We start from the raw sequence: 13,342 nt of genomic DNA on the forward strand, positions 1-13,342 counted from the left end.
AAAGAAAGCAAGCTTAAAGGAGAAGTGCGGCTAACAGGATTTCTTTGGAGGGAAATTCAGTAACCCAGATGGGATATCATAGTAGAGTGATGGCGTGATGGCGGGGGGGGGGGGGGGGGGGGGAGGAAAGAAGATAAGGAATTGAAAAGGTCACTCCAAAGAAAATATAAACAAGGTCTATTTGGATACAAAAAAAAAATCAAACAAGAGGAAGAAAGCTTGTAGCTTTAAATTTCGGGGCTGGTGGCTGAGTGAAAAGGTGAGTTAGTTTTGTCAATGAGTAGCATTTACACAATGGGCTATATATACTAAGAGGCCTAGACTAGCCCTGTATGCTTGAACTTTACACACTTGGAAGTCACCTGGAGAGGATGAAAAATGGGGAACAGAAGGACAGAAGGCTGAGCTATGAGTCATTTTCCAATTTAGGGGATGGTATGAAGAAATGGTAAGAGAAAACACCTTAAACGATGATCAATAGAAGGCTTCATAACCTTCAAAACCTTAAGGATTTGGGGGTGGGGGAATAGTATGCTGTGGGTCCTATAAGCCCAGTTCAACTGGTGTAGCAGTTTCTTTTCTCTGAGCATCTTCAAAGTCCTCAGATCCCTTCTATGATGTTGCAGATAGCAATTTGAAGAGGGACCTGCTATGGAGTCCCCAAGTCCTTCGGGTGTCTGGCTGCAGTTCCCCAGGTTGGCCGCAGGGGGCGAAATCTGCGGCGGCCTGGCAGGCGGGTGGGGGCGGGGGCGGGAGGCGCCGCTCTCTCTCTCTGGTCGGACTCTCTCCTCCCGGCTCTAAAGCTCCCCGGCTGGCTCCCGGGCTCCCGGGCTCCCGGGCTCCCGGGCTTCCAGGCTCCCAGCGCTGGAGCCCTTCCTCTGCGCCTAGGCGAGGCAGGCCGGCGGCAGGCCGCAGGAGGTGGTGTCGTGGAATCCGCTGGCAGTCCGCAGCCCCGCAAAGCCTGGAGGCCGCCCTGATGGAGCCGCGGCTCCCGATCGGAGCTCAGCCCCTGGCAGTATCCGTCTGAGAGAAGGGGGGAAGGGGAAGGGAGGCCGTAAGGGCGTGGGGTGCGGGTTGGGGTGCAGCATGTACTAGGGCGAGCGGAGTAGGGAAACGGGACCTGCTCGGGAGGGGACGCTGGGAGAGCTGAGGAGGGCAGACGATATGAGTCTGGCCCCGCGTCACCCCAATTTGGCTGCGTTTGCAAAAAAATAAAAAATTTTAAAAAATGAAAAGAAAAAGAAAGAAAGAAAGAAAGAAAGAAAGAAAGAAAGAAAGAAAGAAAGAAAGAAAGAAAAATTAGACATCCTTGACCAGTGCCTGCATATGGTGGCGGGTTTGGAGATGAAGGGTCCCCTCCGGGAGCCCTGCGTTCTGACCCTAGCCCGGAGGAATGGGCAGTATGAGTAAGTAACCTCCTGACTCCCACGGAGGAGAGCGCCTTCTTCTATAAACCTCCTTGAGCCCGAAACCACAGGGAGCCACCCACCTTGGCCAAGAGGGCAACAGGTTCACAGCTAGGTGTGAAGAGTGAGCCTGAGCCTCCCACCCCCAACTTCTAAGCTACTAGATAACTCCCAGGCCCTGTGGCTCAGTGGATGGACTCAAATGGACAGGAAAGCAGGAAGCCTGGGTTCTTAGTTCCTTCACCCTGTCTGTAACTGACATGTGTTGTGTAACCAAGTTAATCAAGCTTTCTGAGCCTTGGTTTCCTCTTGAGTTGAATAAAACCATAAACTGTCTATGGCTATTGGAGATAAAACTGGGGGACCACCCAGGCAAAAGTGGCTTACAAGTAAAAGTGCAATGGAAATGCTATGTTGCTAATGTTACAGATATGTCTTTTTCCCATTCGACTGGTTCTTCCTGTCCCCAGATCCTCTTTTTATTTTTTCCTTTTGCTTGAAGGCATATGCATTAATTCACTAATGTGTTGGTGCAGGGCAGCCACTGTCGCACTGGACCAGACTGTTTGGAAAGCAAAGTTAATGAAATGTGTAGAAACAAAATGGCATTTGACATTTTCTCAGTGCATGTCACCTCCAACTCTTCCTGGGATGATGGCAGCTCAGTAAATACAGATGACTGATTGAGCAGATTATTTTGATAAGCAATCACCACAGCTGCTAACCTTGCCCCCTTGCCAGCAATGCTTCATCTTCAAAGTTTCCACGGTGACCGTTTCATATCACAGTGCCTTATCGCTGTATATGTGCAAGCTACTTCCCTTGGTTCACTGGTTTCTGGGAATAGATTTTTCCCCCAGTTTAACAGGTATTGATCACTTAATTCCTACCATCTCTTAACATTGGATTCTGCATGAAAAAGTGTCTGGGCTCTACTTTTAAATTCTCGGTCCCAGGCTGTCTAATTCACAAAGAAGGAAAGTCCCACTAGCCTGGCCTGAACGTAGCTGAAGCTATGGGTGCTATTATAACTGATTATCATCTAGGTCCATGAAGTAGCTCGTCCCTAGATCCTGCTTGGTTGGTCCTGTTGATGTAAGAAATTTGTGTTATTTTCTGTAGACTTGATAAAATCCAGGAAGACTAGTTTAGTAAGAGTACATTCAATAGAATAGTGAATTAAAAGGTGCAATTCCACGTGGGAAAGGTAGAGATGGTGTGTAGAATTGTAACCTGCACAAACCAGTAGATTCTGTGTACCTTGGTTTCCTCTTCTGTAAAACCCCAAAGTTTTAAGAATTGAATGGGACAGCTACACTGTTGGAATAACCACAACACAGATATTTGTCCCCTGGTTCAGTGGGTTTAGAACTCTACTAAGAGAGCCAGCAGCCGGTTATGAAAAGTTCTGTCTAAGTTCTTGAACTAGAACTTTTAAACTTGGGAAGGGGAGGGCTCTTTTCTAGTTCCCCACAGAGAAATTAAATCCCTGTGTTTTGAGTCCATATAGCTAATAAAAGTCTAGCCCACAATTCACGAGATGGCTTGAAGACTGTTGAGCGCTTATCATGCCCCTTTACAGGTACAGACATAGATGTGAAGTGGCTTACTCAGAGTTACAAAGCTGCATAGCTGAGATCCAAATCCATGAGGCATAGTTAAGAATTCCACAGTGAAAATTTCTACTTTTTGTTTTTGAGACAGTGTTTTTTGGGTAGCCATAGCTGTCCAGGAACTGACATTGTAACCAGGCTGGCCTCAAAGTGAGACATCTGTCTGCCTCTGCCTCCAGAGCACTGGGATTAAAGGTGTGCACTACCATGCCCAGAAGAGAACATTCTTTTGAACTGGAAACCCCTAATATATAATACCACTTATAAGCCCTAAAGATTTTTTTCATCACTGACCTAGATCCCCAGAACCTTTTACATTTGGCCTTTTTGTCTTAGAACTTGAAGCCATCACCGTGGTTGGCTCTGTGCTTCTGAATATAGAGGAGCTTTTGCTTGAAAGACCAAAATGAAAAGGGGGTGGCAGGGAAGGGGCTTGTTTTTGGAAACAATCAAATGCTTAAAAGAACTTAATTATTTCTCCAAGGACTTTCATTTCAAAATCCACCTCTGTTTATAGTGTAATGGAAGTTGTTCACTTATTCAACTAGCACCATTGAGTATCTGCTAAACTGTAGACAAAACGGAAGAGGGTCTTTGCTCTCATGGGGCTCCCATATAATAAATATAACTGCTCTTTAAGTGTTCTCTTGGAGGGCCAGGCTAAGGGTATAAGACTACTGGTCTTGGGAATATGTGGAGAAGGCTTTACAGAGGAGGTGGTGTTTGAACTGGGTCTTGGGAAGAAAAGATGTATTCTTGTTAAAAAAACAAACAAAAAATAAAACAAAATTAAAAAAATAAAAAACAAAAGAAAACAAAGACACCTGACGAGTACCCGATGTGGAGAAGCCAGTTGGTGTTTAGAATGTCTGTTTACCAATTATGATATACCTTGATTCTTCCCCACTAGGAAGTGAAAAAAAAAATTAAGCTCAGCATGGTAGTGTGCATCTGTAATCCATGCAGTTTGGAATCTGGGCAGGAAGATGATGTATTTAAGATCAGCATACGCTATATAGTGAGTTATAAGCCAGCCTGATCTACAATACTGAAAGCCTATCTCAAACATGAATGTTTAAGGAATGAATAGAAGGGAATTTTAGAGTCTTGCATTTCATACTTGGGATCCAAATTCATTCGTGTCTGCATAAAAATACCAGTCTAAAATGAGAAAGCAGAGGACATGCACAAAGGGTATCAAGGCAAGCCATGCAGGAATTGTGCTATCTCCTCAGCTGCTAGTGTTCTTTTGGCTGGCCCAGGAATGAGTCTTCTTACTCCTTTAGTAACTTACATGTATGTGTGAAAGTAGCAGCACCCTTCTTTGGTCAAAGACATGAAACTGAACATGAAAAGCTAATGAATGAGTTGTTTGATTCATTGATTCAATGCACAGGAATGTCTGAGATATGCTAAGCTCTACACTAAGCACTAGAAATACTGTGACAGAAAGATAGCCACAGTCCCAGCCAACAACAAGTTCCCTTCAGCTGTAAGTTCTTCAGTCTGGTGTTCATACAGTGAAGGTATGTAACTTGCAGTACATGTTCTTAAAACTGTGTTTAGGATATAGACTATTATACATTCTTTATGTGTGTGAGGCAGTTTGGGTGTTCAGGTATTGATCACCTTTCAGCCCTTGAGCAACATCTAGCAATCATGATGCTAAGATCCGGTGGACTCCATGCAGCAAGCCTGATAAACATAGATTATATTTGTGTAGCAAGACAGCAATGTTTTGTTGCTAGAGATTAGGCATTTTGGTAGCTGTTCGTTGATACATTCTTCTGTGTTCTAGGTTAATAATCCAGTTGCATGGAAAGGAACAACATGTTCAAGATATCATTCCTATAAATAGCCACTTCAGATGTGTTCAAGGTACTTGCTTTAATGACTTAGCTAGTTTTATAAGGCTTCTCCTTAGCCATTAATGCAGTGTATAATGTCACACCTATTCACATTTGTCACTGCATGTAAAGTGAAATATATTACTCTTCACAGAAAAGTTAACACTTCTAACCTGCCATTGAAAAGTGTTGTGTTTAAAAGTGCCGAAGAATTATATTTTAAAATACATATGTATATATCACCTGTTTCCCTGAGTAGAGCTGGAGATTTGTGTAAGTAATCTTCTATGCTGATTTGACATATATGTGGATTTAAAGTACTGTCTTGGGCTTAACTAACATTATGTCTGTTATGAAGGATTTACACACATTCGGCACCTTTTTTTCCAAAGTACTGGATTTAAGACACCTTGGCAACATGAAGTATCAGATTGCAATGGCTCAGAGTCAGCTCTGTTGGGTCATAAGCCTTGACATTTGTGAATCAGAGCTCTGGGAAAGAAACACTTGGCTTTCTGTCCTTACATTTGAAGGCCGAACATAGAGCAATTTTGTTTCATTTGCTACACTGAAATTCAAAGGCTGGGAGAGTTAGGTGGGAGGCATTGCCTCTGCAACCTCCCTTTTTCCTAAAAAGGAAGCCAATTACTAGAAAAGAAATGTGTTATATCTCCCAAAGATCTAGTGCTTCTAGCAGTCAGAAGCCTTCCTCAGCCAGTGGAGAACATTGGGAACTAGAGGCCCAACTGGCACCAGTGCTTTCTACTTTGAACTTTATTTTTTCACAACAGTAACATACATGCTGTAAAAGGGTTGGAAAGAGCAGCAGTGCACAGAGAAAACAAGTCACCTACTTCTCATGCTTAAGAGGCACCCACCATCTATTTTCTTCTGTGTGCACAAGCTACCTCGTTGAAGCAGGACTCATCCTATATAACATTTCTCTCCCGCCCACTTGCTACCGTGTTATGAGTGTTTTCTGTGCTGCCAGTGGCTTTACGCTGTTCCATTTTATGAATGGCTCATAATCTAATTATTCCCTCTGGTTGACATTTGGGTTGCTGTTCACTGGTATAAATAGTAATGGGATGAGCATCTCTGTACATAAACCTTCCCACATATCTGTTATTTGCTCAAGCTTTAGCCCTGTGAGTGAATAGAGTCAGTGTGTATGAGTTTTAAGGCAGCATGCTGAAAAGAAAACACAGTATACATTAAGAACTAAAATGACTGCACTGGCCGTAGTGACTCACACCTCTTATCCCAGACGGAAGCTGAAGCAGAAGGATTGCAGAGTCTGGGCCAAGCATGAGTTCCAGGCTAGATTTAGTTGTGTAGTGAGACCCTGCCTCCAACAACAACAACAACAAAAGCAGAAGGAACAAGAAGAGGAGAAGAAAGGGGGAAGGAGGAGAAAGAGGAGGGGCACATTGAAATGCCTATGAGGAATAGTATCTACAGGCAGTCGGAAAGCAAGTCAGCTATTGAGTCCGCCCTGTGTGAGAGAGAGATAGTGAACAGGGCGCAGGTGCCACAGTCGGTTACTGCATTCACCTACTTTGCAAGTGGCAGCCTTATACAGAAGAGCCAAAGGCTTTGGTGTTCTAGCATGTATTTCCCCTTTCCTACTACCTCTGGGGTCTCGCTTCTATTGTTTTTAATCAGGAGACGGCCGGTTGCTAGACTGCAATGGAAAACACATATGCCATCGTTTCCCCATGACAAATTGAAATGTTATGCCCTTGAGTTTTCACTTCCTTTCCATTTCCTGACTTGTGTTATCTATTTGGAACACTAATCACTCAGAGTTTTGTGGAACTAAAGGGTACTACGGAACAGTGGTGAGTATAGCCTACTTACTTCACCCTGCAGCAGATAGGAGTGAGACTCCATTCTGCTAGTAGACAACATAGTACCTTACTCTCTGCTAGTAGACAACGGAGTGCCTTACTTCTTGCTTCTTTTGCATCTGACGAAGAGAACCTGCAGTAGAATCTTGTGTGCTGAGGGAGCAAGACAAGTGCGCGACTTCCCATTTGAGCAACAGAGATCCTGGTTGATTCCAGTTCAGAATCAACCAAATCTAGGGAAGTCAGAGAGGAAAAGATAGGTTGAGTTCAGATACTGGGGGGGGGGGGAAGTCCAGGAAGATCAATGTGAAAAAAGAGAGAGAGAACTCTAAACTTGCAAACTGCTTTGTGCTGTCTTCTATTTTTTCCCATTGATGCATAACATTTGTACTTATTAAGAAGTACAGTGTAAAAAAAAAAAAAAAAGAAGTACAGTGTACCCATTTGAAACATGTAATGATCCAGTTGAGATGCTAATATTTCTTTGTATGGGGAACCATCAAACTCATCTAGTTCTTTTAAGATCTGTAAATGTGTGATATACCTTAGTTACCATGCTATGCTGGAAAACACTAGAACATAGTCCTCCTAGCTAACTGTACTTAACTATCCGCTCCTCCCTCCCTCTCTCTCTCTCTCTCTCTCTCTCTCTCTCTCTCTCTCTCTGTCTCTGTCTCTCTCTCTCCCTTTACCTAATACTTTCTCCTAGTCTCTGGTACTTGTTTCTATGCTATACTTCTCTGGGATCATTTTTTTCCCACCTTCCGCATGTTACATGAGAATATGCAATATTTGTCCTTCCATGACTGATTTGTTTCACTTAGCATAATGTCCTCCAGTTCCATGCATATGGCCAGCAGGACAGGATTCCATTCTCCTTGTCCTTAAATTGTACTCCACTGTGTAATCTATACTATATCTTCTTTAGTCATCTATCTGTCATAACTTCAGTTGATGACTCTCATGAATCAATTAAGATGGTACGGCAAGTGGCCGAAACTTCTTGCTGGGCATTCACTGAAGCCGAAGAGCAAAGCACTTTAAGAATACTGCACCCTTTGGGCAAAAGTGCAGATCCTGAGGTCACTGATAGCCTCTCAGAGATTATATCTGAGTTGAAAGATAATTTGGTGAGAGTAAGTGTGCTTGGAGTCTGTCAGTCCCTTGCCTGGCTTTCTCTAAGATCTAAAGAACACAGAGCTAAGCTTTCCTTCACTTGCATGAGCACTTTGTTATGTTCCCTACCATAAGGCCACTGTCCCTTGCTTTTCTTTCAGGAGCTCCAGTTGGATCCTTGATCAGTTTCTTTCTCTTCCTGGTTTTGCTTTTGTTTTTGTTTTTGTTTTTTTTAAAGTTGAGTTGCACATATTTTTTATAACCCGAGGCTATTAAAATCCCTTTTTTAAAAGGTGTGCCAAGCCGGGCATGGTGGCACACACCTTTAATCCCAGCACTCGGGAGGCAGAGGCAGGCAGATTTCTGAGTTCCAGGCCAGCCTGGTCTACAAAGTGAGTTCCAGGACAGCCAGGGCTACACAGAGAAATCCTGTCTTGAAAAAACAAAACAAAACAAAACAAAAAACAACAACAAAAAAAAGGTGTGCCAAACAAAAACAATCAAAGGATTCTTTAATGTGTTCTAAGACACGGGGGAACTGAGTACTGCTGGTATTTAGGTCTGAAATACAGCTCTGGTGGTAATCAGTGTGTTTCCTCCTTTCAGAAGCAGAAGAAACTCTTTTGATTGATATTGCTTCAAACAGTGAGTATCTTTCGGAATGGAATTGGTTTTCATTCTACAAATATTGACTTTAATACTTTACATTTAAGAAACTTTCGGGGGTACATCTTGTGTTTTGTCTTCTCATCCCGAAGTCGCCATTTTCTTAACGCAGCCCTAAAAATTATCCTCATCTCTCAAAACCATTCCAGCTGAGCCTAAGAAAAACATAGGTGGCTGCTAAGACTCTCCCCCAAACCTGAACTGTGATATAAGCTTTGCTGCTGTGGATCTATAAGCTACTTGAAGCTGCAGACATTGTCTATAGCAATCGTTTCATTGCTGTGGAACTGATTAATTAATAAGAAGAGCTTTGGAAATGCTTAAAGTGCTTGAGGTTTATGGGTCATTTTTTTCTTTATTAGTTTGTGTGTTCATGCATACATGTACGTGTGTGTACTACAATAGGTAATATTTTTATGTGTAGTGCACCTTTGGTTTGAGACAGGGATTTACCAGCTTGAACCTCACCAACTTGGCTACGCTGGCTCGCCAGGAAACACCAGGACTCTATCTGCCTTTTTCTGCTTCCTCAGCTCAGATTACAAGTATGCGTCATTTCCGGTTTTTTTACATAAGTTCTGAAGATCAAACTCAAATGCCAAGTGCTTTACTGACTAAACTATCTACCCAGCCATATTAGTTTTTTTTTTTTAAATTGTATACATAATGTATATGGATATATATATTTAAAATAAAGATATAATTGCATTCTTTTCCTCCTTCCTATCCTGCCACCTCAGCCCCTCTAAAGGTCCCTCCTTCCCAGTTTCCTCCATGTCCCCCACTCTCAAATTGATAGCCTGTTTTTCATTGTTATTGTTATATATTAGTGTGCATACATGGATGCATAAATATATAGAGACAGCCTACTGAATGTTTCACTTAGTGTGTATCTGGTTTCAGAGCTGACCACTTTCTATTGGATAATGTATTAGAGGTTCATCTCCCCCCAGAGGCAGATTCTCCGTCTCTCAAGTTGTCACTAGTTGTCTATTCTGTTGTTGTTGTTGTTGTTAGCATACAAAGTAATAGGTTTCATCATGGCCTTTTCAAGCATATTTTTTTTTTATTGAATCTGGTCCCACACAAGCCTACCTCCTTCCTTCCGACCTGACCCCCTTCTTCTCACTGCTCCGCCTTCTGCTTGCATGGCACACAGTTCTTTTACCTGTTTTCCCTCTCCCCAGTTTTCCCTTTAAGCCATCTTTTCGTCTCTCATGGTCCCTTTTCCAGTCTCATGACCTGTACCCCTACATACACATCACACACATGCACACACATGCACTCATATACACATTAAAATGTTAGGCTCTGCATCTGAGAAGAAAACATGTAGCATTTGCCTTTCTGCAGCTGAGATACTTTGCTAACAGTGTGACAGTTACATTGCCCATTTTCTCGCAAATGTCACGATTCTGTTTATCAATGTGGCTGAATAAATGTTATCTTTTGACTATTATATTCTAGAGCCTACTCCCACCTTGTTTTTATGTTTTTGTGTGAATTCACAATGTTTTCATCTATTCTTTACATTATTTTGAATGGCACAGAGTCCATTAAATGGCTTATTCTTTTTTTCTGAAATAATTTGTGCCCTACTTAAGCCCTGTTCCCTCAAGGCCTCCATTCATCAGAGGGAACATGGTCTTCTTTTCGCTGTTTCTGTCCTTTCAGGTTTTTTTTTTTTTATCAATTTAATGCAAATCACTGACTTTCTGTGCAAGATGTTCTTTGTTTATCATCTAATTGTACTGTGCTCTGGAGAGGAGAAAATGGGCACTTGATTGCTACTGCAGCTACTGTGTGGTTGCTATGGAAAGTGTATCTGACCATACAAATCTAAATCAAATGGTTTACCTTATCTCTTGTTTGAGTCCATGGATGAGCAGAACTTGCCATTTAGCTTGGGGCTACAGGTTGCATATAATTTTGTTTGGAGAAGGTCTCTGTCCTTGGCACTCTTAATGTGTACTAAATAGTTTTCCAGTTTGGGTTTATTATTCCTTTCTTTAATCATAGTCTTAATTGGCTGTTCCTAAACTGTTATGTAAACCTAGCTGCTAACTTCTGTTACAGGTATCTAAGAGAGAAAATAACTTGGAATCTGTGTTGGTTTGCACTTAGACAAAAGAAGAAACACAGCAGCAGGCTGGAGATATGGTTCGGTTGATAGAGTAGTTATATGCCTAGCATGCAAAAAGCCCTGGTTCCATCCCTTGCACTCCATAAGCAGGGTGTGGTAGCACACCTCTGTGACCTCAGTGCAGTGCAGGCAGGACGATCTGGAATTCAGGTCTATCCTTCAGTTACATAGTGAGTTCCAAGCTAGCGTGTGCTACATGAAACACTCCATGTCTCCAAATCATGTTTTTGTTTTAAGGAACACGGGGTCAGGGAGAAATCTCAGTGAGTAAAAGTACCTGTTGCACAAGATTGACAACAGTCTGAGTTCACCTCCTAGAAAATAGTACCCTTTATTACCATGCAAGGCTGATTGTAATATAAATATATATTGTCTAGATCCTAGCGGTAAACATCTCGAAAGTCGTTTTCCTAGTTCTAAAGTTAATGCATCTTAATTATGTATAATTGTGACAATCAAAAAGTTTTGAAGTATCAAATTAAAATTATTATGTAGAATGGGAGAGATAGCTCAAGCAATTAACAGCAAGTATTGCCCTGGCAGAGGAGCCCAGTTCAGTTCCCAGCACCCATTTCGGGTGCCTCACAACTGCCTGTAACTTCAGCTCCAGGGGATCCAATACCCTCTTCTGGACTCTGTAAACACCTTCACTCTTTTGCATGCCTGTTCATGCATGCACATGCGTGAGCAAACACACAAAAGCTTTGAAAGTTAACATATAATCTTGAGGTTATACTGTAGCCAACATTTCTGTGTATTTCCTATAGTTTCTATTCCATATAATTGGAATCCTTCTACATACTTTTTGTGGGAGGGTTGTAAGGCTGAGAATTGAACCCAGAGGCCCAGTGCCTGTCAAACATATGTTCTACAGCTGGGCTATATCCCTACTACTTTTTTAGAGTTTTTATCATGGATTTTCACTTAGCACTTTACCGTGACATTTCCCCTATGTCATTTAAAATCATTTTAAACATAATTTTGTTGTTGTTGTTTGAGGCAGGGTTCTATCTATCATAGGCTAGCTTCAAACTCTCTATGTAGCCAAAGATGACATTGAAATCCTGATCCTCTCTATACCTCCCTCATGCTGGGGTTAATGTTTTGTTCCACCATACATGTTTGTTTAAACATTATTTTTGATAACCAGTATTTCACCATAGACATTTTGTCATACTGTTATTTAGCTAGTTTCTTTATAAAATTAAGTCATCTTGAAGGAACATAACTCTTTATTTGGGTCCTATTTACAGTTCTCAGTAAAACTTTGTAGTTTCTTTTTATACATGAAAATTTTAGGGTGAGAATTTCATAGTGGATTTGATTTGCTGATGGATTGCTTACTATTATCATATAAAACAATTAGTGAGTCTTGGATATTTTGTCCAGTTACTTCACTTAATGTATATTTAATATTTTTACTATTTTTTCCATTTTGGCAGATTGATAGTTTTAATTATCTTCAAATTCTGCCTTATTTCTCATAGCTACAGCCATTGACTTTGTCTCATGTCTCACTGTACCAATGAGAATTTGAGGACCAATTTTAAATGATGGTGTTAACTCTTCTGTGGCTCTGAGTTTCAGGGGGGATGCTTCAACTGGCATTTCCCAGTTAAAGACTTTTCCCTGATAATTTTCTGGTTCTTAAAAAAAATAATAAATTATATTTAAACCAGACATGGCATGTGCCAGTAGTAGTCTGAATATCTGGCAGACTTAAGCAAGATGATTGTGAATTCAAGGCCAGGGCGATATACCAAGTTCAAGACCAGTCGGAGCCACATAGCAAGACTGTGTTACACAGAAAAAGAACAAAACCAACAACAAAAACTAAGATTTTGCCATTCCTTAAAATTGTGCATATGTAATGAATTTTATTAAATTTTTTCCCTGTTTTTCATGGAGATGAATTTATTTTCCCTTTTTCTTTCTTTTATCTCCTTATGACTTTTAGATGAACTCTGTTATGCTAATTTTTAAACAGTACCCTACCTAGTTTATTCATTACTCTACAAATATTTGTTGAGTGCCTTCTGTTTGTCAGACCTGGTGGTAAATCCTACCAAATCATCACAGCACAGCAGAGATAAGAGTCCTTCTTCCGCTTTCCTTTTTCCTTCTGTGCTTTTTGTTGCTAGAGCCACAGAGATGCCTCTAATTCATAAATGTAGTCCATAAACATCTGAATACATTCAGGCTACTATGCACTGTGCTAAGCTCTAAAAAGCAAGAGAAAGCAACACACTCTTGGTGGTTCACGTGTTTTAACGTACAAAAGTGACTTTTGCAGGATTGGATGCTTACATGAATGTGGATTTAATAAATACTAATAAGAAAAAGTGCCAAGAGTTTACAAGAGGGGTCACTAAATTAGGCAGTGTACTCAGGCAAGGCATTTACAAAGAAGAGACATTTATAATGGGAACAGAGGGCCTGAGAAACAGACAACAACTGGAGAAAAAAAAAGAATTTTCCAGATAAAGGGGGTTGTGAGACTCCAAACTTAGAAGTACCCTGACAGTTTCTGGGAAATAAAAGGCAAGGGTGCCTGAAATAGGGCTTGCACACCAAGACAAGAGCGGCTATGAAGTCTTGTAAGCCACAGTGTTGAATCTGCAGTTTTAGACTTAAAAATGAGAAGTTAAGGATTTTTATGCTGATATAGCATCATTTGCTTGGAAGCAGAAAGACCAGTTAC

General features: G+C 41.3%; 1 protein-coding gene across 3 annotated transcripts in view; it reads left to right on the forward strand.

Annotated features, from left to right (window-relative positions):
- Window positions 1–796: 796 nt before the first annotated feature.
- The window catches only part of Ocrl (OCRL inositol polyphosphate-5-phosphatase), a 54,152-nt gene continuing 41,606 nt past the window's right edge, over window positions 797–13,342 (forward strand). For 2 of the 3 annotated variants that reach the window (XM_029473237.1, XM_029473239.1), the window contains exons 1-4: window positions 797–1,015; window positions 1,327–1,406; window positions 4,818–4,897; window positions 8,439–8,477. In XM_029473237.1, coding sequence (XP_029329097.1) covers window positions 977–1,015; window positions 1,327–1,406; window positions 4,818–4,897; window positions 8,439–8,477 — 238 coding nt within the window. In that variant the 5' untranslated portion in view covers window positions 797–976. The remainder of the gene's footprint in view (window positions 1,016–1,326; window positions 1,407–4,817; window positions 4,898–8,438; window positions 8,478–13,342) is intronic. The other variant, XM_029473238.1, reaches the window with a different exon arrangement.

This window comes from Mus caroli, chromosome X (genome assembly GCF_900094665.2).
Source record: "Mus caroli chromosome X, CAROLI_EIJ_v1.1, whole genome shotgun sequence".
Lineage (NCBI taxonomy): Eukaryota > Metazoa > Chordata > Mammalia > Rodentia > Muridae > Mus > Mus caroli.